Here is a 22,587-nt window from a genome sequence, read left to right as displayed (position 1 = left end):
AGTGACTTCACCAGTTTCAATCAGTGTGATATTTACGTTTTTTTTTTGTTTCTGTTGTGCAGCAAACAGACGTCAGTGCACTAATGAAGTTAGTAATATACTGTAACTGATCATGTATCGAAATCTCTCCGTTGCAGGTAAACCCGTCATGATTGTCACAGAATACATGGAGAATGGATCGCTTGACAGCTTCTTAAGAGTAAGTAATAAGACAAATACACTTACTTTTGGAGTCTAGAATGAGTTATAATGTACCACAGAGATACAAACCAAATACAGTTTGGGGAGCACATACTTTATGAATAACTGAGGCTTGAGAAACACAGATCGGGGAACATCTGTCGTCAAGGGCTTGCATTTGTTAAACCCTCAACAGGTGCTAAAACCAAGATGTTCATCAATCTTTGTTTTTTTCTAAAAGTGTATTACTTTATTTTATTATCTGAGTGGGAATAAAATAGCTCTACTGATGAATCCAGATTTAAATGCTGTTTTCTGCCCTCAGAATTTATTTGAGCATAGATGAAATCGTTTTTTCTGGATGCTATCAAATAACAGCCATAACCTAAATTAAAAAGGAATAATGTAAGTATGTTACAGCAAAGAAATATCTTATTCAGGGATTTTTTTTTTATTATTTTTTTTTATTTATTTATTTTTTTTTAATTTAAAGGTTCAATTGTGTAAAATGCGATTTTCTAGAAATTTGTGTCACCACTTACAAAGATTGAAAAGATGTGTCTGGTTATAAAAAGATATGCTTTTTTGAATGATTGCTGCTTGTACTAGTGTTATCACTTACTATAATGTAAGAAGCCATTTAGGACCACTGGCAAATGGGGTCATTTGTTTAAAGAAAGTTTGAACACCACTTCACAGTTCCCGATAAATACTGTACTCTTGGCTGATTTCCGCAGTCCTGATCATTTTCAGCTCTTCTCTCCAAGCAGCTTATCAAATGATGAAGCTTTTTTAATTGTAGCCCCACTGTTCTTCCAGCCAGGACTGGAATTTCTTGCCATTGCTCTGTCTCTTAAAGAGGAATTGTCCTGCCTCGCTAAAATTAACCAAAGCTAAACAGCCAAGCCACAACACTGGCACGAAAGCACCAGTACTGATGCCCGTTTTAGACTTTTTCCACATGTGTCTGCACCATATCCGAACACATCCAGGAGTGGTTAGCTGCTGTTTCCTTACGTGTTCCCCAAGGCCTGCACTTCTTCATAGAAAGATGTTTTCATATGAACAAATACACACACATGCATGCAAATGCATTACTTATGCATTGCAGCTTATGTCTGTGTTCTAATTCTGCAAAGCTTTGAAGTGACTAAACCAGGTGGTCTGGCCACTAATTGCTCCAGATGAAATGGGAGGGGAGGTGGGCATGGTTGGTTTTCAAAGAAAAACACACTCATCTTACACTCATCTTGCAAATAACAGAGTATGCCAGTTCATAAGAAGGGCATTGGATTTAAAGGCAAACAGCCTTTATAGAGACGAAATGTGCTCACTCACACGGTAAAAGGAGCCTGGTGCAAAACATAGCACAAACAAACAGATAGATACACTTGGTCTTGTTTTGCGTAACATTGTCAGCTTTCTGCTGGTATTTTGTCATCTCTGGCTCTTGCTCCCATCATGCTTCCTCTGTTTATGCGTCACTCCTATTCAGATATCAGCAGCAGATCACAGAACATATAGGTGTACTCGTAAACACTTGCCAGTCTAAATCAGTACAAACACTCCAGCGTGCCAGTGCAAACAGAAAAAAATGGGCTCTGTGTTTATCTCATCCACTGATAGCATGCGGCATCTCTCCACTTTGCAAACATTTTTCTATAAAAATGCTTTGGATTATCCAAATGAGATTTTCAAGGTTCGCATTATGAACAGAACTATCAACAATTTGATTTGGTGCCATGGAAACGCGATATATCAAGTTTTGTTTTTTTTACCTGATAAGGCTTTTTGATGATCAACACCTTTAGGCTTTTTTAAATGCCAGTGTGTCAAGATTTTCTACCTTTGAACTGAACGGTGTGTTTTGTGTTATGTGTATTCATTTAAGCATTTAAATATCTAGTGTTTACCTTAAAAATATACTTATATACTTGTCAGTAGGGAAATACGCTAACCTTGAAAAATCCTGATTAGACTCTGAACTGAAAATCGTAGTATGAGACATATTCATGGTCAACTGTGAAGGATCCGACCAAAGTAAAACAAAAATTAGTCAACTCAAGATGAAGAGCTTTCATATGTTAATCCATTTGCCGTCACATTTTTTTTTTTAATCATGTAATGAATATGGTAATAGAATAGCATCATAAGCAGCATATGAGAGGTGGATGACAATAAGTGCAGTGATATATTAAAAGAGAGAAATGTTCTGGTGTTTTCCGGTGCGATCCTAATTTCCATACATTACATGTGTCTCGCTTTGGGATTTCACAGTTGAGCCGAGGTACAGAATGTCAAAGGTGTTTTTTAAAGGTTAATGAAAATGGTGTGGATAGTAATACAGAAAGGTTTCATTATATTCAAACACCCAAAAAGATCAGGCTCCCACTGTGTTCTATATGATGTATGTTAAAAGTGTGGCATTAACAGCCTTTCTTGCTTTCGTCCCGACTGTCTTTGTGTCTGTCTTTCTTTCAGAAGCATGATGCCCAGTTTACAGGAATCCAGCTGGTTGGCATGCTGCGTGGCATCGCCTCTGGCATGAAGTATCTGTCAGACATGGGCTACGTTCACAGAGACCTGGCAGCTCGAAACATCCTGGTCAACAGCAATCTGGTGTGTAAAGTGTCAGATTTTGGCCTGTCCCGAGTGCTGGAGGACGACCCGGAGGCGGCTTACACCACCAGGGTGAGCTGGAACGCAAACAGAAATTAAGGGCATAAATGGCAACATTAAAAAACATGCTGGACTCGCAATGCTATGAAAACTTCCTGAATCTGGCATCCTGCATTTTCAATTCATTTTTTCTCTTCAGAAAACCAAGCATTGATGCTATAGTTTTATTTGGTCTTATGCATACTGCCTATATAATGTGGACACAAATAAACAACAAACTTACATCTTTATCCATTCTGCTCCCTCATAAACACACACAAACACATACATACATACATACATGCATGAATGCATAATCCTTTTCCACTCGCCGAGTCAGGGGAGAACACTTAAATATAAACAGAGTTCTGATAAGGCAAGCATAAATCCACAAACACCAACTGGAAGGTCATGGGGAGGAGCACTCCAGCACCATCTGCCCTGAAGGGATGCATTGCATCGATAAGAATGTGTGTGTGTGTGTGTGTGTGTGTGTGTGTGTGTGTGTGTGTGTGGTGGTCAGAGGTTTTGTTGACCTACCCACCATGTCAGCATCCATACCAATACTTTGGTTTTTATCCCAAAAGTACATTAAGGGACGCCACAGAATTCGCTATCATAAGCAAAAACAACATAAGGCAAAGCTTTGGGTACTTTGAAAGGCCCTTTAAGAGGTCTGTTATAATTGATAAATGCTATGTGCCATTTAGATGGTTTTAGTCATTTTTGTTGCATCTTGATCTTAACTTTCTCCACTTTTTAAGAGTTTCCTGGACTTTGGCAAAACTCTTAGGGCCTGATTTACTAAAGGTCTGCGTGTATAAAACTTCACATCACCCGCAAAAACATTTCCAAGCTGATCGACGTCACCTGCTCGTCACAGAAATTGCTGGACCTGCTGATTGGTGTTTGTTAGAAGCATCTTACCGTCCCTCTTGTTTTATTGCTGATGTTTTATTATTAAGCCTTTTTTTTTATTAAGCATTTTGTTCTTGTTATTTTAATATTTCTTAATTTCAATGGGATCAGATTTCCTTTTGCGTTTGCGGTCGCTGTGTTTTCCATTGCTGGAATCACTTTAACACACGCAAACCCCTCATTTAAATACAGCTTACTTAGTGTTTTATTGCTGAGGATATAAATTAGAAAAACTTAATAAGTTAAAAAAAACTCTTAAAAGTAATAACCTCAGAGGTAGTACCCCAGTAGGGAAAATGCACACTATTCGCGTTGTTGTTGTTTTTTTTAACAAAATGTACTTCCACATTGAAACACAACCAGCAGGCATTCCATTCTACAAGCACTCATCTGTACTTCTTGCAGTGTGTGTGTGTGTGTGTGTGTGTGTGTGTGTGTGTGTGTGTGTGTGTGTGTGTGTGTGCGTGTGCGTGTGTGCGTGTGCGTGTGCGTATAGTGTATGTGTGTGTGTGGTCATTTTCAACATGGGATTCTGTGGTCTAAACCATGCGTGCAGCCCCTTTAAACAGAGTATAATTTGCTGGCTGAGAATTGCTTTTCAAATAAACAACCAGTTTGCCGTTTGCCTTTCTCCCAGAAATACATAATCTAAAATAATAAGACAGAATAATAAACTCTGCCATGTTACAGTAACTGACGATGCTTCACACGTGCTTAGATCCACATTCAGCTCTCCTCGGATCTTTCTGTTTTTTAGCTTTCTGAGTCTGTACTTTTTCGGAAAAACCTAAAGTTTCATTTGTGTGTGTTAACGTGTGTATGTGTCTCTTGTTTGATGTCTTAGTAGAACAGATGGGTATATTTTGAGTGTAAGAGAAGTGTGTTCTTACGTTTGTGTTTATGTTGTGTTTCCACGTACACCTCTTGTCATTTGTGTAACTATTTGTTTGTTGGTGTGTTTTACTGTTACATACATTCCCCTGTGTTCCCTTTGGCATCAGGCAGTGTGAGAATGTGATTTTTAAGAGGGCTGTGTGTGTGACTGCACAGCACCAGGCCAGAGCTGAGTGACTTGGCCAGTGTGTCTGTTATCTTTGGCTACCTTCAGCCTCCTTTCCTCAGCTCCATTTTTTTCATTCATCCTGCTTTTCAGCTCAAATGACAAATGCAGCTACACACTGCAGTGAGAGGTTGTGCAGGAAACTTTGGATTATGATTTGATTAAGGCGTTTCTCTTTAAGTTTCTTACTGTTTGCTGATACACTTTTTTATAGTTGTATATAACACCTCAGTTTTGTTTTGATTTTTAAATATTCCATGCATCATTCATTATCAGAATGTGTACATTTGCCAGTCCGGGAAAACAAATAAATCAAAGCCAATCAATTGAAAGAAACATAGTAATAATAATAATAATAATAATAATAATAATAATAATAATAATAATAATAAACATTTCTTCTGAAGTGGAGATCCCTATGCTTAAGTCCTGAACCCAGAGCCCATTTGGGATTTAAGGGTTTTGGAAGAAACAAAAATGATTTGCACAGGGCATAAACCTGTGCCTCAGGTTCAGATTTATTTTATTTGATATATTTTTGACATACTACACATGCTATTGTCTATACACCCTGCAGTAGAAATGTTGAAATCGATTTTCAAAAGCTTTATTTTGTGAGATTTTGTCGTAAAGCTTGTCTAATATCAATGGGTTCATCCACAACATTTTATTCAGCCAATGGTAATTGGTCAATTTTAAGTAGTAAGATGCTCAAGAATTACTGATTTATTGGATGACAGACTGACTGAACAACTGAAAGACAGATTAACTTGAATGATTACTCTTTTCTATCTGTGTCGTAGGGAGGTAAAATCCCCATCCGGTGGACAGCTCCAGAGGCGATTGCCTACAGGAAGTTTACATCAGCCAGTGATGCTTGGAGTTATGGCATCGTGCTCTGGGAAGTGATGTCGTATGGGGAACGGCCGTACTGGGAGATGTCCAATCAGGATGTAAGTCCTGCTTATTTGCCAATTTAATTTCCTTCAGTTGGGGTGTAAGTGTCGCACGGTCATGACTTTTGTGCTGCAAGCTTTGCGCATTTGAGAAGTTCCGCCGGTAGGAAGTAAGTGAAGGCATCACCAACTCCCACTGATTTAGAGGAGATGTTTACTTCATGTTCAGGAGGGGAACAGAAAAAAAGGTAGTCCCACAGATGCAGAATCACTCTTTGGACTCAAATAAGAAAACAGAAACAACTTTAAAAAAAATTATTAAAACAGTTTTTGCTAAATTTCACTTTAATTAAATTTGTCAACATCAGTTTATCAAGTTCATTGAAGTGCAATTTTTTTTAAATGAAATACACAGTATTTATATCTAAATCACTTTACAACACAATGAAACACCAAGCTCAAGAAATATTGAAAACAATCATGTATTGTCCAAGTTTAATGTGTTATCACGTGCCATCATATTTCCCCCCCCCTGGAAATTCTTGCGCAAATGTAAAACTCTGAGGTTTTAAAAAACATAAAAAACTGGAGCATGTTTTGATTCTTTTCATACATCATCTGTCACTTTTCACATCTTGTCTTTCCTTATGTTAAGGTAATAAAAGCTGTAGATGAGGGTTACCGCCTGCCCCCACCCATGGACTGCCCCGCCACCCTTTACCAGCTGATGTTGGACTGCTGGCAGAAAGAGAGGAACAATCGGCCCAAGTTTGAACAGATAGTCAGCATCCTGGATAAACTCATCCGCAACCCTGGCAGCCTCAAAATCACGGCCAACACCACATCCAGGTATCAGAAGCTTGTACAATCTCTATTCTGTTCATACCTAAAACACATCTGAATCTGCTAGTCTGAACTGTGTGGAACAACTAATCGTCTCTTGAGTGAGTGTGAGTGACTTCCACATCCAATGAAGAGAGAACAATGCATCTGAAAGGAAAATATTGTTTTCTGAGTTGCTTTTTTTTAAATTATCCTTTGGTTAATTTCTACCTGATTAACATCTGCTGATCCAAAACGGGTAGTTCCCAATATGCTTTCCATGTCCAGCAGGCTGGGTTGTTTCATGTCATAGCAAGTTTTTTCTCTGTGACCACAAGGCATTGAGGAATTAATGAAGCACACTTTAACATAATTAATGTAGTGGACGTTGGGGAAAAAGTAGATTTTATAAGATATATGATTGTTTGAGTGCATTACCTCCTACTTCCTGTGTTACCTGAAAATTGGCTCTACTTATAATAACCTCCATTATACTTACTCAAAAACTTCAGCTTGTATTTTTCATCTTTCCCTGCTTTGTTGAGTCTAATATTATATATTATCTTCCTTTCTACATTTTCTTTGTCTTGTTCTTGTGTTACTTTCTCCTTTTTTTTTTTTTTTTTACTTTTACCCTCCCCTATGCTTCTCTCCTTTGTTTGGGCCAACGTTCTCTCCCAGGGGGTTGGGGGGAAGCAGGGCAGCCCATGTACAGTTGTCAGTTGTGGGTAGGGAGGGATACAGGCGTTGAGTCTGCAGCAGACGGCCCTGGTATTATGGAGACGTCAAAGCTCATAACACTGACTAATGATTTCTCAAGAAAGTGAAAATAGGTCCCTTGGAGTTTGCATGTAATTTTCCTGATTGGCTTTTAACACTGGGTGAGCACAGGCAAGCCGACAGAGGCTGGTGTGGTGATTTATGAGAACTGCATGTGTGTGTGTGTGTGTGTGTGTGTGTGTGTGTGTGTGTGTGTGTGTGTGTGTGTGTGTGTGTGTGTGTGTGTGTGGTGGCGGCGGCGGCAGTTGCACAGCGGGAGCAGCTGCACTCAGCTCCACACACCTCGTTTGTCTCATGGCTGTCCAGGCTGGCTAATGCAGTTCCCCCTCCTCCACAAAGCCAAGACCAAAGCCTGGGACCAGAGCAGAGCATCTGGAGACTTCAGGGGTGGGACCTGGTCAGAGTTTACGGTCCTTGCATGTGGATGGAGAGAGACTGGGGTCAGAGGGCCAAGGTTGGCTATCAGAAACTAATTATTGGTTAACAGGGATCCAGTGAGGGTTAGAGGCCACTGTCGATCTGATTTGATGGTGTATAAAACATGAGAATGAAGGTTATCCTATTTTCTAAATGAATATGGTATTTCTGCGTATTCAGCAAAGCAGGGCAATGGCTGCAACCAAGGTGCAAGAGTCCTCAAAAAAAATAGAGTGGTCAGGAATCCACCGCTACAGATGTTGTCGGTTTGGCTTTAACATTATAAACTTTTCCCCCCCGAGCCAAAAAAGGCAAGAGGAATAATATCAATCCTCTGTGAAACTGCACCACAAATCAAACCTGTAATACAACTCCAATCTATGCGTTATGTTCAAGCAAATTCGAGGAGAATATGGATCTCTGGTTAATTTTTGAGAGTTAGGGCAGGTTGGAAATGGGTTTGGAGTTGAAACAGTTGCTAAACCACTGGTAGAAAGTTACAGGGATTTGGACTGTTGGTACAGCAAGAAGAAGGAAATGGATAAATAAGTATTCTAATGGTAAAAGGAAACTAGTTAAGGGTACTAAAAGGGCACGCAAACATAGAGAGGCAGATAAGAGGGCAACGCCATCAGTTGAGGAAATCAAAAGCCTCTAAGCTGAGTAAGAGGGGAAGTCTCAAAAACTAGATGTAAACTGAACAGAAGACAAGAGGGTATTTCAAACGCAGTGCACTGAAGCCCAATACGTTTCAATATAGTTATCCAAATACCAGTATCTTTTGTATTTATATTATATATTAAAGGCTGTTTTTTTTTAAACTCTAAGACTTAACACTGAAACTCTGGCTCGAAATATAAATTAAGAATTCACAGCAAGAATAATGCATGCAAGCTGAAATAAAAGAGTTGTACTGATTAAAATTACATCATAGCGATCGCATCCAACAGAGGCAGCAGAAACAAAAAACTGAAAGGACCCATACTGTCCCTGTGTATTGGTCTAACCTCTCCAGATGCACCCTGGGAATGGTCCCGGTAACACAGTGAGAGGTAATTTTTTCCCACACTTTCCTGGCCTCATGTACTTTATCTGTTCGAGCTCTTCCCCTCGTCCACCTCTCCTCTTTTCCCTCGTGAGCTCTAAAAACAAGAGACTACACAGCGCTGGTTATTTGGAGGTCAAAAGAATGCAAGTTAGAGCAAAAGAGGGGAGGGGGAATGAGAACAAGGAAGGGGGTAGATTTTATTCTCTGTATTTATATTTCCCTCTGTTCACGCGGGTGTTTTCTGCATTGTTATATGGTGTTATGTCCACATGAGGTTTTAAAACCCCCCCATCAACTGCGAGACAGATGCTTTTTCTATATTTTCCCCTTCAACACGACTCTCTGTTTCTTCTCCAATCATCGGGTCTCTTGAGTTGCCGTGAGATGTTGCTGAAAATGTAACAACAAAGGAAACAAAGAGAATGATAAGGGAGGCGAAACAAGGTCATTTGCAGTTTACCTCTCAGTGGAGACAGCAGAGGGGAAAAGAAAGCAGAAGAAAGAGGAAGAGGAGATCAGAGAAGAAAAGGAAGAACAGGGATACAGGAGAGGAGAGACGAAGATCAATAATGCTGCAAAAAGCTGAGAATTCTCATCCTGACAAACTAAAAGATGAAGGTATTTTGGATATATCTGAATTTTTTTTCCAACCAGTTTAGCAGAAACGGGCAAAAAGTCAGCTATAACAATTACAATTCCTCCTTGTCCTCCTTTTTTTAATAGGAACAAATGTTTCAAAGCTTTTGAAAAACAGTTTCTGCTGTCCTCGCAGGGAGATTCACACACTTCCTTCTTTTCCTCTCATGAAAACCACCCCCTCCGTCTAGCCCTCAATTCCAACAAACCAGTCTTTCCAGGGGGTCCTGGGGGGCCTTCAGCATTTTGACAGGCCTCTGATCTGGCAGGAAAAGACTCAATCATTGTAACAACACCCACTCCACCACGTCAAGTACATCCTTTTTTCTCCTCCCTTTTTCCTCTTTTCTTCCGTTTCTGTTTGAGATGTCACCTCACTTTTCTTCTCTCAGTATACCACTTTGTTGGCTTGGTGTGGTGTTTTTGACATTGTTGCTTAATGGCAGCTTGATGATTTTCTATTGTAACATTCTTTTGATGGTGTTTTGCCGATTTAAATCAAACAAGATGAAGGCTACAGAGAATACTTCAAGTGTACCCAACATGAAGGTACCTGTTATCTCTCACCATAAGGACAAAGGAGGAAAAAACAGTGATACTAGTTTAATTGAATGAAGAATTTTTAATTTACTAATCTCCACAACAACGACATAAATTTTTTTTTTTTTAAAACTAAACAAATTTAAGCATGCTTGAATGTTTTGAAAATAAGATGATGGCAAAAAGAAGACAAATAAAATTAAGAATTAAGGATAAATCTGAAACTCTGCATTCTTCAGCACTTTAAAGCAAAAGTCTTTATTAAGGAAGGAAGGGAGAAGGTTATTGAAGTGCTAATATAACTTATTTAAATGTTTGATTTTGAATATATTTCTTTCAAGTCCATAGCCCCTTTGAAACATTCTTTTAATGTTACAAAGTATTTTCTCTGCCTTATGGTAGTGTCACTTCTTCCTTGTAGCTGTCTTGTCCCTGAGGAATATTTCCCAAATTCTCACACACGAACATTCAGATTGGCTCCAAATCTCCATGCCAATCCAAGTCAGTCAGGCAGAGGTGGACTTCCTGGTATTATAATGGGTGTATTTACAATGCTATAAATAGTATTCCCGCAGGGAGAACAACTCTTTTTTTTTTCTATCCCGTCCTTTCCTGCCTTGTTGTGTTCCTTTGTGTGCATGTCTTGGCACAGGTGCCTTTTGTCTAATCTGCAAGAATGGTGCAGCGTGCTCTTATGAGTAGAACAAGTGTCTTTGCAAACCGGTTTTTAAAAGCTCTCACAGATTCAGCAGTTAACACACAAAATGCTCAACTGTTTGATTGATCAGGGGGTTATGTGTCTCAGTTTGACCTCATGCGGTTTGACCTGGTTTCCTGTTCCCACCCTTGAATTGATCAGGTTTCACAACAGCTCAGTGAACCACATTTGTATAAATGAGCATCAGTGGGGACACCTGTGATTAGACACTGATAAAGAACATGAATTTATTTCCACCATCTTCAGCTTTCCCTTCACTCTCCAGCTCGAATATTCCTCTCTTGCTCTCTGTAAGTCTCTCTCTTTGTCGTCCTTCCTCAACCCCCCTTTGGCAAACATCAATCAGAGCCAGCCAGAACAGCGCCTGTAGCCTTTCCTTCACCCTCTACTGTTGACTGAGCAGTTTAAAGCCCAATGCAGTGCGTTTAATTTGATTTGATCCAATTGAAACCATCAAGTCTAATCAAATCTAATGTTGCGTTTTTCCACATGGTACAAATACTGCAGGAAACGATAATGAAATTAGACAGAAACTAATGCTGCTTGTGTTCGTGATGTTGTTCCTGAATATATTAAATATAGTATGGAAATATTTTAAGTGACGGTTTGATCCCGATTCAAAGCCCAAAGGTATTTTGCACATTTACTATATGCAACAGGAACATCATTGCAATCTCTGTATTTGTGTGTACGTATGCGTGTGTAAGTGTGTGTGTGTGTGTGTGTGTGTGTGTGTGTGTGTGTGTGTGTGTATGTGTGTGTGTGTGCGCGTGTGTGTGTGTGTGTGTGTGTGCCAGCATATGGCTCCTCAGATCCATGTGCTGGCTGTGCATCAGTGCAGGATTCTTAGTTTTCATATTAACATTTCTAAAAAATAAACACAAAAAGCAATCACATATCATTGGAAAACATTTTATAAATATTATAAGACCCATTACATAGCTACTATGTACATATCAGATGTACATAGTAGCTATGTAAGTAACAATATCCAGTTGTAGGACTGTGCATGTGATGTATTAGTGTTAGTCATTATTAAACCATAAAATCTGGGACATTATTAACTGGTTCAAGCAGGAAGTACAAAATATCAGTAAAGAGTTTAGCATATTTACCATTAGCATCTTGTGTAATCAGTGTACAACTGACAACAAATAGATCATGAAAAAACATGTTCACACATTATGGAAAGAAGCACTGACTGACTTCTGCTGGCTAGTTAATAGCAGTAGATAGTGGCAGGAAAAGTGCAATTAACAGCATCAGTTGTTTACTCTGGAAGGCTGAGGGACGGCTGGTGTGGCAATGCCAGGTTGCCCATCTGTCTCTAAAAATGCAAAGCCTGCTCGCCATTTTGGACTACTGCCCTCACACATGACATGCTGATGACTCTGCAACACACGAAGGAATGCCAATGAGTTTGCTACACTGCTTATTGTAAGTAATAATGAAACACTGCTGCGTCTGCTGCTGCTTACAGAACACTGCTGTTCTCATAGCATGTCATGAGTCCAGTCTCCATAGTGTCCACCTGTAAGCTAAGTCCTCCTGGGGCAAAACCATTTTAATCACTCCCTATTCTCTTCTTTGCTGTCATGGTGTCTGCTGGAGGGGACATGGGCTGAGCCAAGACATGAAATATCAACTCTGTACATATTCTCGATTCACATATTTCCCCTCGGGCAGCTGTAGCAGAAAGTATATTAAATTGTCAGCTGGTGATGATCTGGGTGGTGCTTACAGTATGCCCCTATGTTTCTGAAGCTATGCTATGAATTTAATATATGAAAACACTGCAGGTCATTTGTCATCACATACCAAACATTTGTTTCTCCCATGACCATTCAGTATTGTTACTCCTTCCTCTCAGGCCGGCCAACTTGTTGCTGGACAGGAGCAGTTCGGAGGTTCCCTCCATGGGGACGATGGGTGACTGGATGGACGGAATGAGGACCTTGCCCTGCAAGGAGGCCTTCTCTGGGGTCAGCTACAGCTCCTGTGACACCCTGGCCAAGACCTCCACAGAGTAAGACAACAGCACACACAGACACACACACATTAGGCTGCAATGCCTATTCATGCCAGTAGTGTTTACAGGGCCCCAGTACCAGCGGCAAGGCCCAGGGATTTGAAGAGGCTCTTGGTGAAGAACAGACACACACATAGACATTGTTCTCAGTAAGTAAAGAAAAGCTATAGAGCCATTACTAAAGGTGTCCAGATGAGACTCATGGTAACTCATAATGACAGGTCTTTAGCCACGCTTTCAGTGTCGCAAGTATGACCAGAGGGGGAAGGTGAGGGAATTAAAAGAAGGAGAGAAAAAAAAATAGAGAAATAGAAAAAAAGGAGAGAAAGGGAGAGAGTGAGGAGAAGAGTTGTGAGTTCCAAGAGGGAAAGGGAATAAGAGAGAAGCTATTGAGGCAGAGAATGAGAGGGGAGATTTGACAAGATAAAAGAGTAGAGAGAGGGGCCTTTGAAAGAGAAACCGAAGGCATAGCTGTCAAGTAGGTGTGTAAAGATATGGCACTCTGTGCTGTGAAGCATTAAAATGCAAAGCAAAGACCAAGTACAAATTGCCAGAAAATTATTTGGAAGCCAAATCCAGAGAAACCACAATTGGAGAGCACACACTGCAGGACCTACTTCTTTCTAAGTTGAGTGTATTGACAGGTAACACTGACTATATGATGACTGAGGGTCACCTCAGGATATCTTCTAAAACATATGTTCATATAAAGCATATGGAGTGAATGTAAAAGATCATACAGTACATGCAAAGTCAATGTATTTTGTTTGTTTTTCCTACATGGTTGTGTTAAAGCAACTCTGATTCCCTGTACATAAGCATATTTGGGAAAACAAATATTTGTATGCAAAACCTTTTTGTTAGAGGTTATATTTTTGTAGTAATGAGGTTTTTGTCACTGCATAGAGTCTAGTGTGTCAGTGTTTCAGGATACAGGTGAGATGGTGACATTGTACTGGAGACATTACTGGTCTGACGCTGTTGACAGGATCATGAAACTGACAGAATGTTCTGAAATTATGGATAATTTTCTGGCCGGAGTCCTGTACTGGCAGGTTGAAAGAAATTATGAATTCCAACCGTGGTGATAATAGACTGAGAGGTTATGAACAAACCTCCTGTAGACTTACAGTTCAGAGTGCAGCTACTTGGGAAAATTAAGGGCATCCAGTTTTATATAGTTATATGTTTTGGGTTTTTTTGGGGGGGAATTTTCTCTCTTTCTCCCTTGTCCCTCTTTCCCTCATTCTGTTGGCTGGCTACTGGTTTAATTGATGTGGAATGTGACAGAGTAAATAATTGGACATGTCTAATCATTGTGATCAAAGCAGCCATTCACTGTGGTGATGGCAGCAGCGGGGCCAATTGGGGAGCGGTGGTCAGTGCTACAAGCAGCTGTAACTCAATAACTTCCCAAACCAGGCAGGCATTAAGAGTGCTGGGCTTAATGTGTTAGAAAAAGGCGCCGTGTAATGTACATCAATTTCAATAATGTTAAATTGTGGAGTCGATATCACCAGTTGGCCAGCAGTGGCACTTAAAATCTCTATAAAGAAAAGAGGTGCTTAAATCTTCACCAGAGGAAACTTCTCACATTCGCAGCTCTGAATTGCAATGACTTGTAGCTGAAACATATTGGAACTTATTTCTTAGAAATATCATAAGTAATGTTTTACAGCAAAGGTTTCCATTGCCAAAGTGCAGTTTTCTCTGAAAAATGTGCTCAATTTTTGCTGCGGAGGAAATACGTATATATTTTTTATTCAAACATTAAGGCTTTTTGATGCTAATTTCTCTATCGTTATTTCTCATTGTATTTTTCTGTTGTAGCCTCTGCTACCTTCTCGGTGTACTACATAAAATATATTAGTTCTCCTCTCCAGACATTTGTAGTGCCATTTAATCAATGAATGTGTTTAATCAATGAAAAGTTATTTTCGGTCCACATTTTACAAAACACAAAAGCTTGCAATGCAGACAAGGTGGAAATTCACATTGGATATTGACAGAATACATCATAAAGTGCACCGCAGTAACCTCGCACTAAGAAGTCATATTGGCTTACAGGGCCTTTTCTGTGGCTGGATGCTCAATTGGATCACTGCAGTATTAATCCACTGAAGTCTTCATCTAAGGCACCCGAGCTCAGCTATGAGGCTAGCAGCCTTGGCTCAGACTATGCATTGCTCAATATAACTCTATTGATTTGTACAAGCTTAATCTGGTCCTTGATATTCAGCACAAGGCCTGGCAATGCTTTGACCTCCGAGGAACAGTTATCATACTTGGCTGCAGTGTGCTGACTCATCTTCTTGGGTAATTGATTAATCCTGTTTCGAGGATAGGATGGACTGACGAGGAAATACTCATTTGAACTGTCTTCTTCATCTTAACAGAGACCATGGAAGGTTCATTGCAGGAATTTGATTGAGGAAGTGATGAAATTGACCTAAAGTTCTGGACAAGTGAAAGTAATCTGTTTCTTGCACAACGAAATACAGAACAGGACAATATACAGTATAGTCATAGTCTGCACACTGGCTTTATTTCCCTGCAGTGCTAACCCCTCCTGTTTGAGAAAGCGTTGTTATACCTTAACCTTACCAGTTTTCTTTCAGCAAGTCAAACAACTGACAACACAAGAGAAACATGTGTATATTTAATGCATACGTATGCATGGTTGATAAAGTTATTTGTTTTCTATTTACAAAAAACTGTTTAGCGAGTTCAGAATAACTATACTGGTGAAAACAATACCCAGCAGAGGGTTTTTTTCTGGCATTTGTTGAAACTTTAGCGAGTGATATAAGAAACTTTCACCTGCTGATGTTTCTCGTGATGATGCGTGTGTTTTGATATGTCAGCTATATATATATATATCTCTGTTTTTGATCATTAATCAAACCTTGCGTGTTTCATGTTGATCTTGGTTATTGTTTTCTTATTTGATCATTTTCTGTTCTTGAAAGGTTTTGTGTGTATTCTAGAAATGACCTGTGTGACATTTATAGTCATTGTTACCACTCCAAAGGTTTTGACACAACATTTAAGACAACACAACTTGCTTGGACTCAGAGTATAATGGCCTGAGGATACAGCAGCACATTGTTTAAGATGTGACAGCAATGAAGTTTTCTCCCATGACCACTGCAAACTCTCTGTGCTGACTGGTTGGAAGGTGTGGATGAACCTTTATTAACCAGACAATTCAACCAAACACCAACAATACTGGTGTTTGTCTGCCATTGTGAGTCAAGTCTTAAACTACAGGCAGCAACATCTGAATCTCAGCCATAGAGTGTGAAACTGGAGTTATTTGTGAAACCAACAACAACAAGCAAAAAGAAGGATCAATAGCTTCTCAGCGGAAAGCGCACAAATGTAATTTTAAAAGTATATCATATTTGAGTGAATTTGGAAGTCCAAATCAACAGACGGTAGGAAGAGGACCTAAATAGAGGAGCTAAATAACATTGGCCACGGTGAATCTGGTAGCCTGAGTCTGAGGGAGAGCTGCAGGGGACAGAAGACCGGAGGGAAATATGACCAACCCTGCACAGATAAATGAAGAGATGGGGGGAGGTCACAGGTAAGAGGGAGGGGAGTGAGAGAGAAAGTGACAGGAAGTCTGTCACAAAGGAAGGTGAGAAAATGTGCTGTGTGAAGTTATCCCTGCACAGCAGACAGTGTTAGTAACATGTGGCACGCATCGCTATTCTCTGTTCTTGAGATTGACAGAGATCAGTGACATTTCTCCTTCCCGGTTTTAAATCTTGTCAGGATTATAAAACTCTTGGCCTAGACTTGCAAATCCCTTCCTGTCTTGCTCTAGCAAGGCAAATGTCAGGAACAAAATGTATATTCATTTATTTATTGTTATTTTGAAGCTCTCCCATATTTGTTTTGGTCAACTCGAGATGAGATTTATTCTTTTTGCTGAAAAAAACTCCTACTTCACTTGTGATCACTAAATATGGGATTTTCTGTGTACTATGTAAGTGTACAGTGTCTTTCTTTCAACACTGTAACATTAAAGTTTAATTCACACTGTGTAGATGAAGCCAAATATTTTGCCTAATTTATTGCAACAAAGTGTGACTTAAATACCAACCAGAATATAACAATTGTTGATGACATCCAGTTAAATGTGTTAATGTTGCCGGGCCTGGCTGTGTCTCAGTAGAGTGGTTCTGACGGAGGTCCACATCACACCAGCCACTTGCCCAGAATGGGAGCCGTCCATGGGGATCACCACTCTCTAACGCCCAGCTCCTCTCCACCCTACTCAGGCTCTGGATGGTGGGTGGAGGACCAAGATGCCTGACAGCATTAACCCACCTCCAGAACCACTGATAGGCTTCCACTTGTCTGACTTTTAAAGGGATAGCTAGTTTGTATTCAGTGATAACTAAATAGCTATATTTCCATCCCACGCAAGTTGTAATTACAAACCAGGGTAAAAGGCAACAAGCTTTCTTGAAACAATGGAGTTCTTAATTTGACCCCCACAAATCCTGTCACAGGATCCAGAAATGTTGGCTAATATTAGAAATATGGTTAATATCACATGTTGCCAAAAAACAAAATCATGTTATTTTGGGAAATTTGCAAGCAATATTAACCTCTGGTAGTATAGGATTTGCATGTATTCTAAAGTTTATAAAAATATTTCAGAGAGCAACAGAAGTTGTATTTAATGTCTCCTGGTTAATTTGACATCATAATTTGCATTATAAGTAGATGGATAGAAATCTAGCTATTATCTCTTCATGGCATTCTGGTACTGTTTGTTACTGCAACAAAAGAAACAAAAGCTCCTATCGTTTTGTTTGTAGAAAACATTATAAAAAATAGGAAATAAATTGTACTGTTTACATTTTTCACTGTGAAATTAACTATCCCTTTATGTTGTAGCACAGAGTGAAGCAAAGTGTGTTATTTCAGTCACTGTCAGGTTCTGGGTGGTCAAAATGTTTCTAAATGTCTGCTGTTTTGGCTGCTTTGGCAAACTAAATGTTCTGCTTGCACCTGAAAAATAAAAACATATTTGTCATTTGTTTAAAAAAAAAAAAAAAAAAAAAAAAAAAAAAAAAGCACTTAAATTAATGGCTATAAATGTTTGTAGTAATGTCACAAACTTTGCCTGCAACTCCACTGCTTTTACTAATACAGTATCATATTTAGGAGGAAAAGATTAGTCTTAACGTGTGCTGTGACTTCTTGTGTACGTCAACAACGCTCTGTGTGTATTGCCTTTAATATAATATGTATTTTTAAAGCTGTTGACACTGTATGTTTCAGAAATGGCTCAACACCTGAATTCAGCTGACTAACTCCTTTGTGTTTTTCAGGTTTACACTACATAACACACCTAACAATTTCCCTCTGAATAATTTAAATTGTCTTATAAATAAGTGGTCTTTTCTTGAATGCATGTACAGTAACCTCTCTCTCTTGCAAGAGCTTATATTAACAATTTAACAGGTAAATTTGAATCAGTATTGTTTCCAACATGTTCCAGTGTTGCTCCTCTCCACATACTTATACCTAACCTGGTGTGACCAGAACCAAATTCACTTTGTAAATATAATGGTCTGAACACGCTCCATTGGGGATTGTTTTTGGTGTTGGTTCCTAATGGGCGTAGACCTTAGACTAAAATTATTGGAGCATCCTTTAACCCATCAGCATTGATATAATGTATGTTTTCTCCACTGACAGGGTCATAATAGCATGTGTTAGTGTAGCCTTATGGGAAATGCAGTCCTTTATGAATGACAGCTGCACAGGACAGTGAAAGGAGCAGCACTGGGAGCATGTCATTAAATGTCACACGGGTGTCACTTTCACCATCACTAACGCACACTTTCTATTTTTTTTTCTCCCCATCTTTCCCTCTCTCTGATTGTCTAATTTTTCTCTCTCACCTTCCTTTCTCTCCTCCTCTCCTCTCCTCCTCTCTCCTCTCCTCCACTCTCCTCCTCTCCTTCTCTCCTTCTCTCCTCTCTCCTCCTCTCTCCTCCTCTCTCCTCTCCTCCTCTCTCCTCCTCTTCTCCTCTCTCCTCTCCTCCTCTCCTCCTCTCTCCTCCTCTTCTCCTCTCTCCTCTCCTCCTCTCCTCTTCTCCTCCTCTCTCCTTCTCCTTCACAAACCAGGGATCTGAAAAAGGTTGGAGTGACTATTGTAGGACCGCAGAAGAAGATAGTGAGCAGCCTGAAAGCCCTAGATTCCCACACCAAGAATGGCCCAGTACCTGTTTAAAAAATTGAACCCAACAAATGAAAGCCACCAGAGACCTATCTGTTGGTCTGTGTTGACAGACGGTGGTTGCCAATCGCACTCTAACACAGTGGCTGTGTATCCAAAACTGGAAATGGAGGAAAAATGTGATGTGATGTGATTGTCTTTCATTGTTTCGTTGAAAGACATCCTGATAGAGAAGTGGGAAAGAGTTCAGTGCAGATCTGCCAGCTAGTTCACTGGCTGACTCAACCCTCCGTCCTTCCATGCCCAAGTTGAGATGCCTTACAGACTAATAGGGGGGTAGAGAGCAGAGGAAAAACAAGGAGGTCAGAGAGGCATGATCAGGAATACGAACTAGGACTGAGCAAGGACTGGATTAACATAAAGCTGGAGCCCTCCATGATTGTGGCCTAGCCACACCACGCCTGACTAGCAGCCTGCAGGCAATGAAACGGCTGAGATGCCTTGTGTGGACGAGCATGGCGGACAGCAGCAGCTGAGCCAGATGTGGACCCCTCCCGCACTGACGAAGTTTGAGGCGTGAGATTTTGTTGCAACTACCTACATTTACCGTCTTTGTCCATGAGAGAGCTGCGCTGGTATGGACACACCGAGACGCTAACCGAGCCATTTTACTCTGTAGCTCTAACCTATAGCATTTTCATTCAGTAGACATGTCACATAAAAGCAATAATGATATAATCAGTCCAATAGTCTCATTGTATGGAAGCCATGACTCTGTCACATGTAATATGTATTGAATGCTGTGCTTTGAAGGTACAGGGGCCATAACACACTTCACACACAGAATTTTCTTTACAGTGACATCTATGTTCCATGTGCTTATGAACAGATACTGTACAGTTGTTGTGCTGTTCCCTCTGTTACCCAGCGCCCTCTGTGTGAAATCTCAGGATGTTTACTTCGTTCTGTTTTCTCGAACAAGAGAAAACCAAAAGAGAGAATAGTCGGGAACTGAAAGTGGAGGTTACGAAAGGCATGCAAGAAGAGCGGAAACTGGTCAGAGGGCCGATGAAGCCGTGTCGGTCCTCTGCTTCAGATGTGGTTGTGTTGCAGAGGTGTTTTAAGGGTATGTACTTGAGTTTCTTTACAGAAGACACATTTGCAACATTAACCCCTCACAACACCAGGTATCATTTTCTTTCTGAAGAGTGAATTTTTTTTTGCTTGTGTAAGATCAGTCAGCTCGGTAGGTTGAGATCAGTTGCTTGTAGTCCATTTGCTTATGTTTGAATCCATAATTTATTAACAAAAGCCATGTGGGATCAGTCATTTTCTTCTTTGATGCGAAATTTGGTGTAAAAATTAGTTTGTTAGAGTTTAAAACTCGCTTTTAACACATAAAACCTGGTGTATTTACTACAAAAAGTAGAGTGCCTCCTGTAGTTGGGCTGGGTCATGTTGGGATCATCAAGCAAAAAGCTCCAGTTTTGGTTTGATTTCGAGAAAGTCTTTTTTGTTTTTTTTCTCCAGTGTTGTTTTTGGGGTATAGGGTTGCTCAACAATTGTCCAAAACTAACAAGGTGTGGAAAATGCCCTGAAAGAGATGCAACAGTTCTAATAAATGATTGATTTCTGAGATAGTATCCTGGTATGTCCTATGTCCAGGATGGGTTTCCCTAAAGGCACCTTTGAAGATCTTTGTACAGGGAAGTACATACTTAAAGATGCTACTCTTCTGCTTCTCTGTCACCCAGCTGATCCCTCAGTGCAACACTTACCCAGAATTTTTGAACTGGCACTTTGGTACTTAGTGCTATTGGATGGGTAATATTGAACCACAAGGATGCTGTCTTTAAGCTTGTTCAAGCACTTAGTACACAGTATTGGAGCACTTTGAATGGAAACGTTATTGCCTTGGCTAAAGACTGGGCTTATCTAATGGACATGGGGGATTTTGGTGCTTTTGGGAAACCCGGCCCTGTTCAGTCTGTCAGTCCTGTCTTCTGTTACATGGTCTACCTGTGGATGCTGCTGTTGCTGCTATGTGTTCTAATTAGCATGTACATAATGTAAACCATCGTAATGATAGCAACTAGCACTACAGATCCCATTGTATGTACAGGGCCATCCCTTTTTTGTACAAATGTTTGTATGTATAAAAGACTGAATAAAAAGTGTGCAACATTTTTAATTAAAAAAGAGACAAAAAATCATCTGTATTATATTTTATCTTATTTTGAATTATATTTGTCAGCTTTGTTTTTTTCTACAATAAAAAGGCAATTATGATTACATTATTTATTTGTTAACATTATACAGTGCATTGTTGATTTTCATTTTCTTTTTTTTGGAGCATAGAGTAAATTATGTGTCAGTGCTGTCTGTGTTTTGGTTTTTGACTTACTTTATAAACCTGAGACATCTGAGAGAGCAATACTGTTATGAGCCCTATATCCAGATCCCTAATTTTATGTCTCAAGACTGATCCGTGTGTCTGTGTGAGAGTTTATGTGTGCAAATGTAGATGGCCTTGTCTACTAATGTAAAATGATTTGTAGTGGAAACATTTATATTTTTATAATAAATATTCGCAAAATATTTTCCAAAAAATGGATGATGCTAGACCTGCTCCTGTGTTTTTTATTTTACCATGTGATGATGTTGCAGGCCGGCAATTAATGTTGGCTTTTCTTTTAACCGTAAGCAAATTGTTTAATAGATGACAAGTTGAAGTTGTTAACCTGAATCATAACTCAGGTGTCATCTTTTTTTAAATGTTATATTCCATTGATGTTTTTACGTTCTTCAAAATAAAAGCCAGCAGTCAGCTGACTGGCATGTCCATAGAAGGGTCATTCATTGTCAAGACAGGTTACCACCATCAACATCCACACTCTAGGATCAAATACAAGAAAGTGTATACGGCATTTAAAATCATGTAAAATAAAATAAAAAATTTTTAGTGGAAAACAAGATTATTCCATAAACATATCATATCAAATAACATGTCAAAATTGACAAGATTTAAAAGAAAAATTTAAATTTTTAAAATATGAGCAAAAGTAATGTCAGACTTAGTTTAAATTGTTATTATAAGTGATAGAGACAGTACGGTTGGTCTTCCAGCCATGGAGACTACATATATTTACTTTAATGTTCAAGCAATTCTTTTATGATGCGTTTCAGCCAAATGGAGGTTATTGGCTGCTTCAGTGTTTTATCAGGTAGCTTTGACAAATTTCATAAAAGACATCGTGAATAATCCTGCCTCCATTCAAATATCCCAATTACAATTCAACTGTTACTATTAGATTTGAATAAATAAATGATGCACACATGGAAAATTAATAGGAAATCTAATTTGATAAAATAATAAATAAAGACTTTTTTTTTATTAATATCAGCAGTCCCAAAATTGTGTGATGCATTTATCTTCTTTATTTGATTACTTTAAAACCTATGAGCCAGCTCTAGAATATATGCTTGCATACTTAACCCAAATTTAACCGTGCGAACAAAGTTGCAGAGTACACCAATGGAGGAAATAAATCATCTTTAAAATGTTAATATTGAACGATCAGAACATGATCATTGACTAAACAACATTCTGTTTTATTTGTTTGTCAACACAGACATGCTACAACACCTACTCTACATCTCCCTTTTGGTCCTATCCTCAC

At 39.4% G+C, this 22,587-nt stretch overlaps 1 protein-coding gene across 4 annotated transcripts in view; it reads left to right on the top strand.

Moving 5' to 3' along the window:
• The window catches only part of epha3 (eph receptor A3), a 98,280-nt gene extending 76,751 nt beyond the window's left edge, over positions 1-21,529 (top strand). For 2 of the 4 annotated variants that reach the window (XM_069154535.1, XM_069154534.1), the window contains exons 12-17: positions 138-199; positions 2,662-2,871; positions 5,620-5,769; positions 6,368-6,561; positions 12,544-12,699; positions 18,856-21,529. In XM_069154535.1, the coding sequence (XP_069010636.1) occupies positions 138-199; positions 2,662-2,871; positions 5,620-5,769; positions 6,368-6,561; positions 12,544-12,699; positions 18,856-18,961 (878 nt within the window). In that variant the 3' untranslated portion in view covers positions 18,962-21,529. Of the gene's footprint in view, positions 1-137; positions 200-2,661; positions 2,872-5,619; positions 5,770-6,367; positions 6,562-12,543; positions 12,700-16,882; positions 17,002-18,855 lie in introns of all 4 variants that reach the window. The other 2 variants (XM_069154537.1, XM_069154536.1) reach the window with 2 other exon arrangements.
• Positions 21,530-22,587: the final 1,058 nt, after the last annotated feature.

This window comes from Embiotoca jacksoni, unplaced genomic scaffold (genome assembly GCF_022577435.1).
Source record: "Embiotoca jacksoni isolate LCO1_2020_lvr unplaced genomic scaffold, fEmbJac1.0.p SCAF_2, whole genome shotgun sequence".
NCBI lineage: Eukaryota > Metazoa > Chordata > Actinopteri > Embiotocidae > Embiotoca > Embiotoca jacksoni.
The sequence above is the reverse complement of the archived record's forward strand: the minus strand, read 5'-3'. Positions and strand labels throughout refer to the sequence as shown.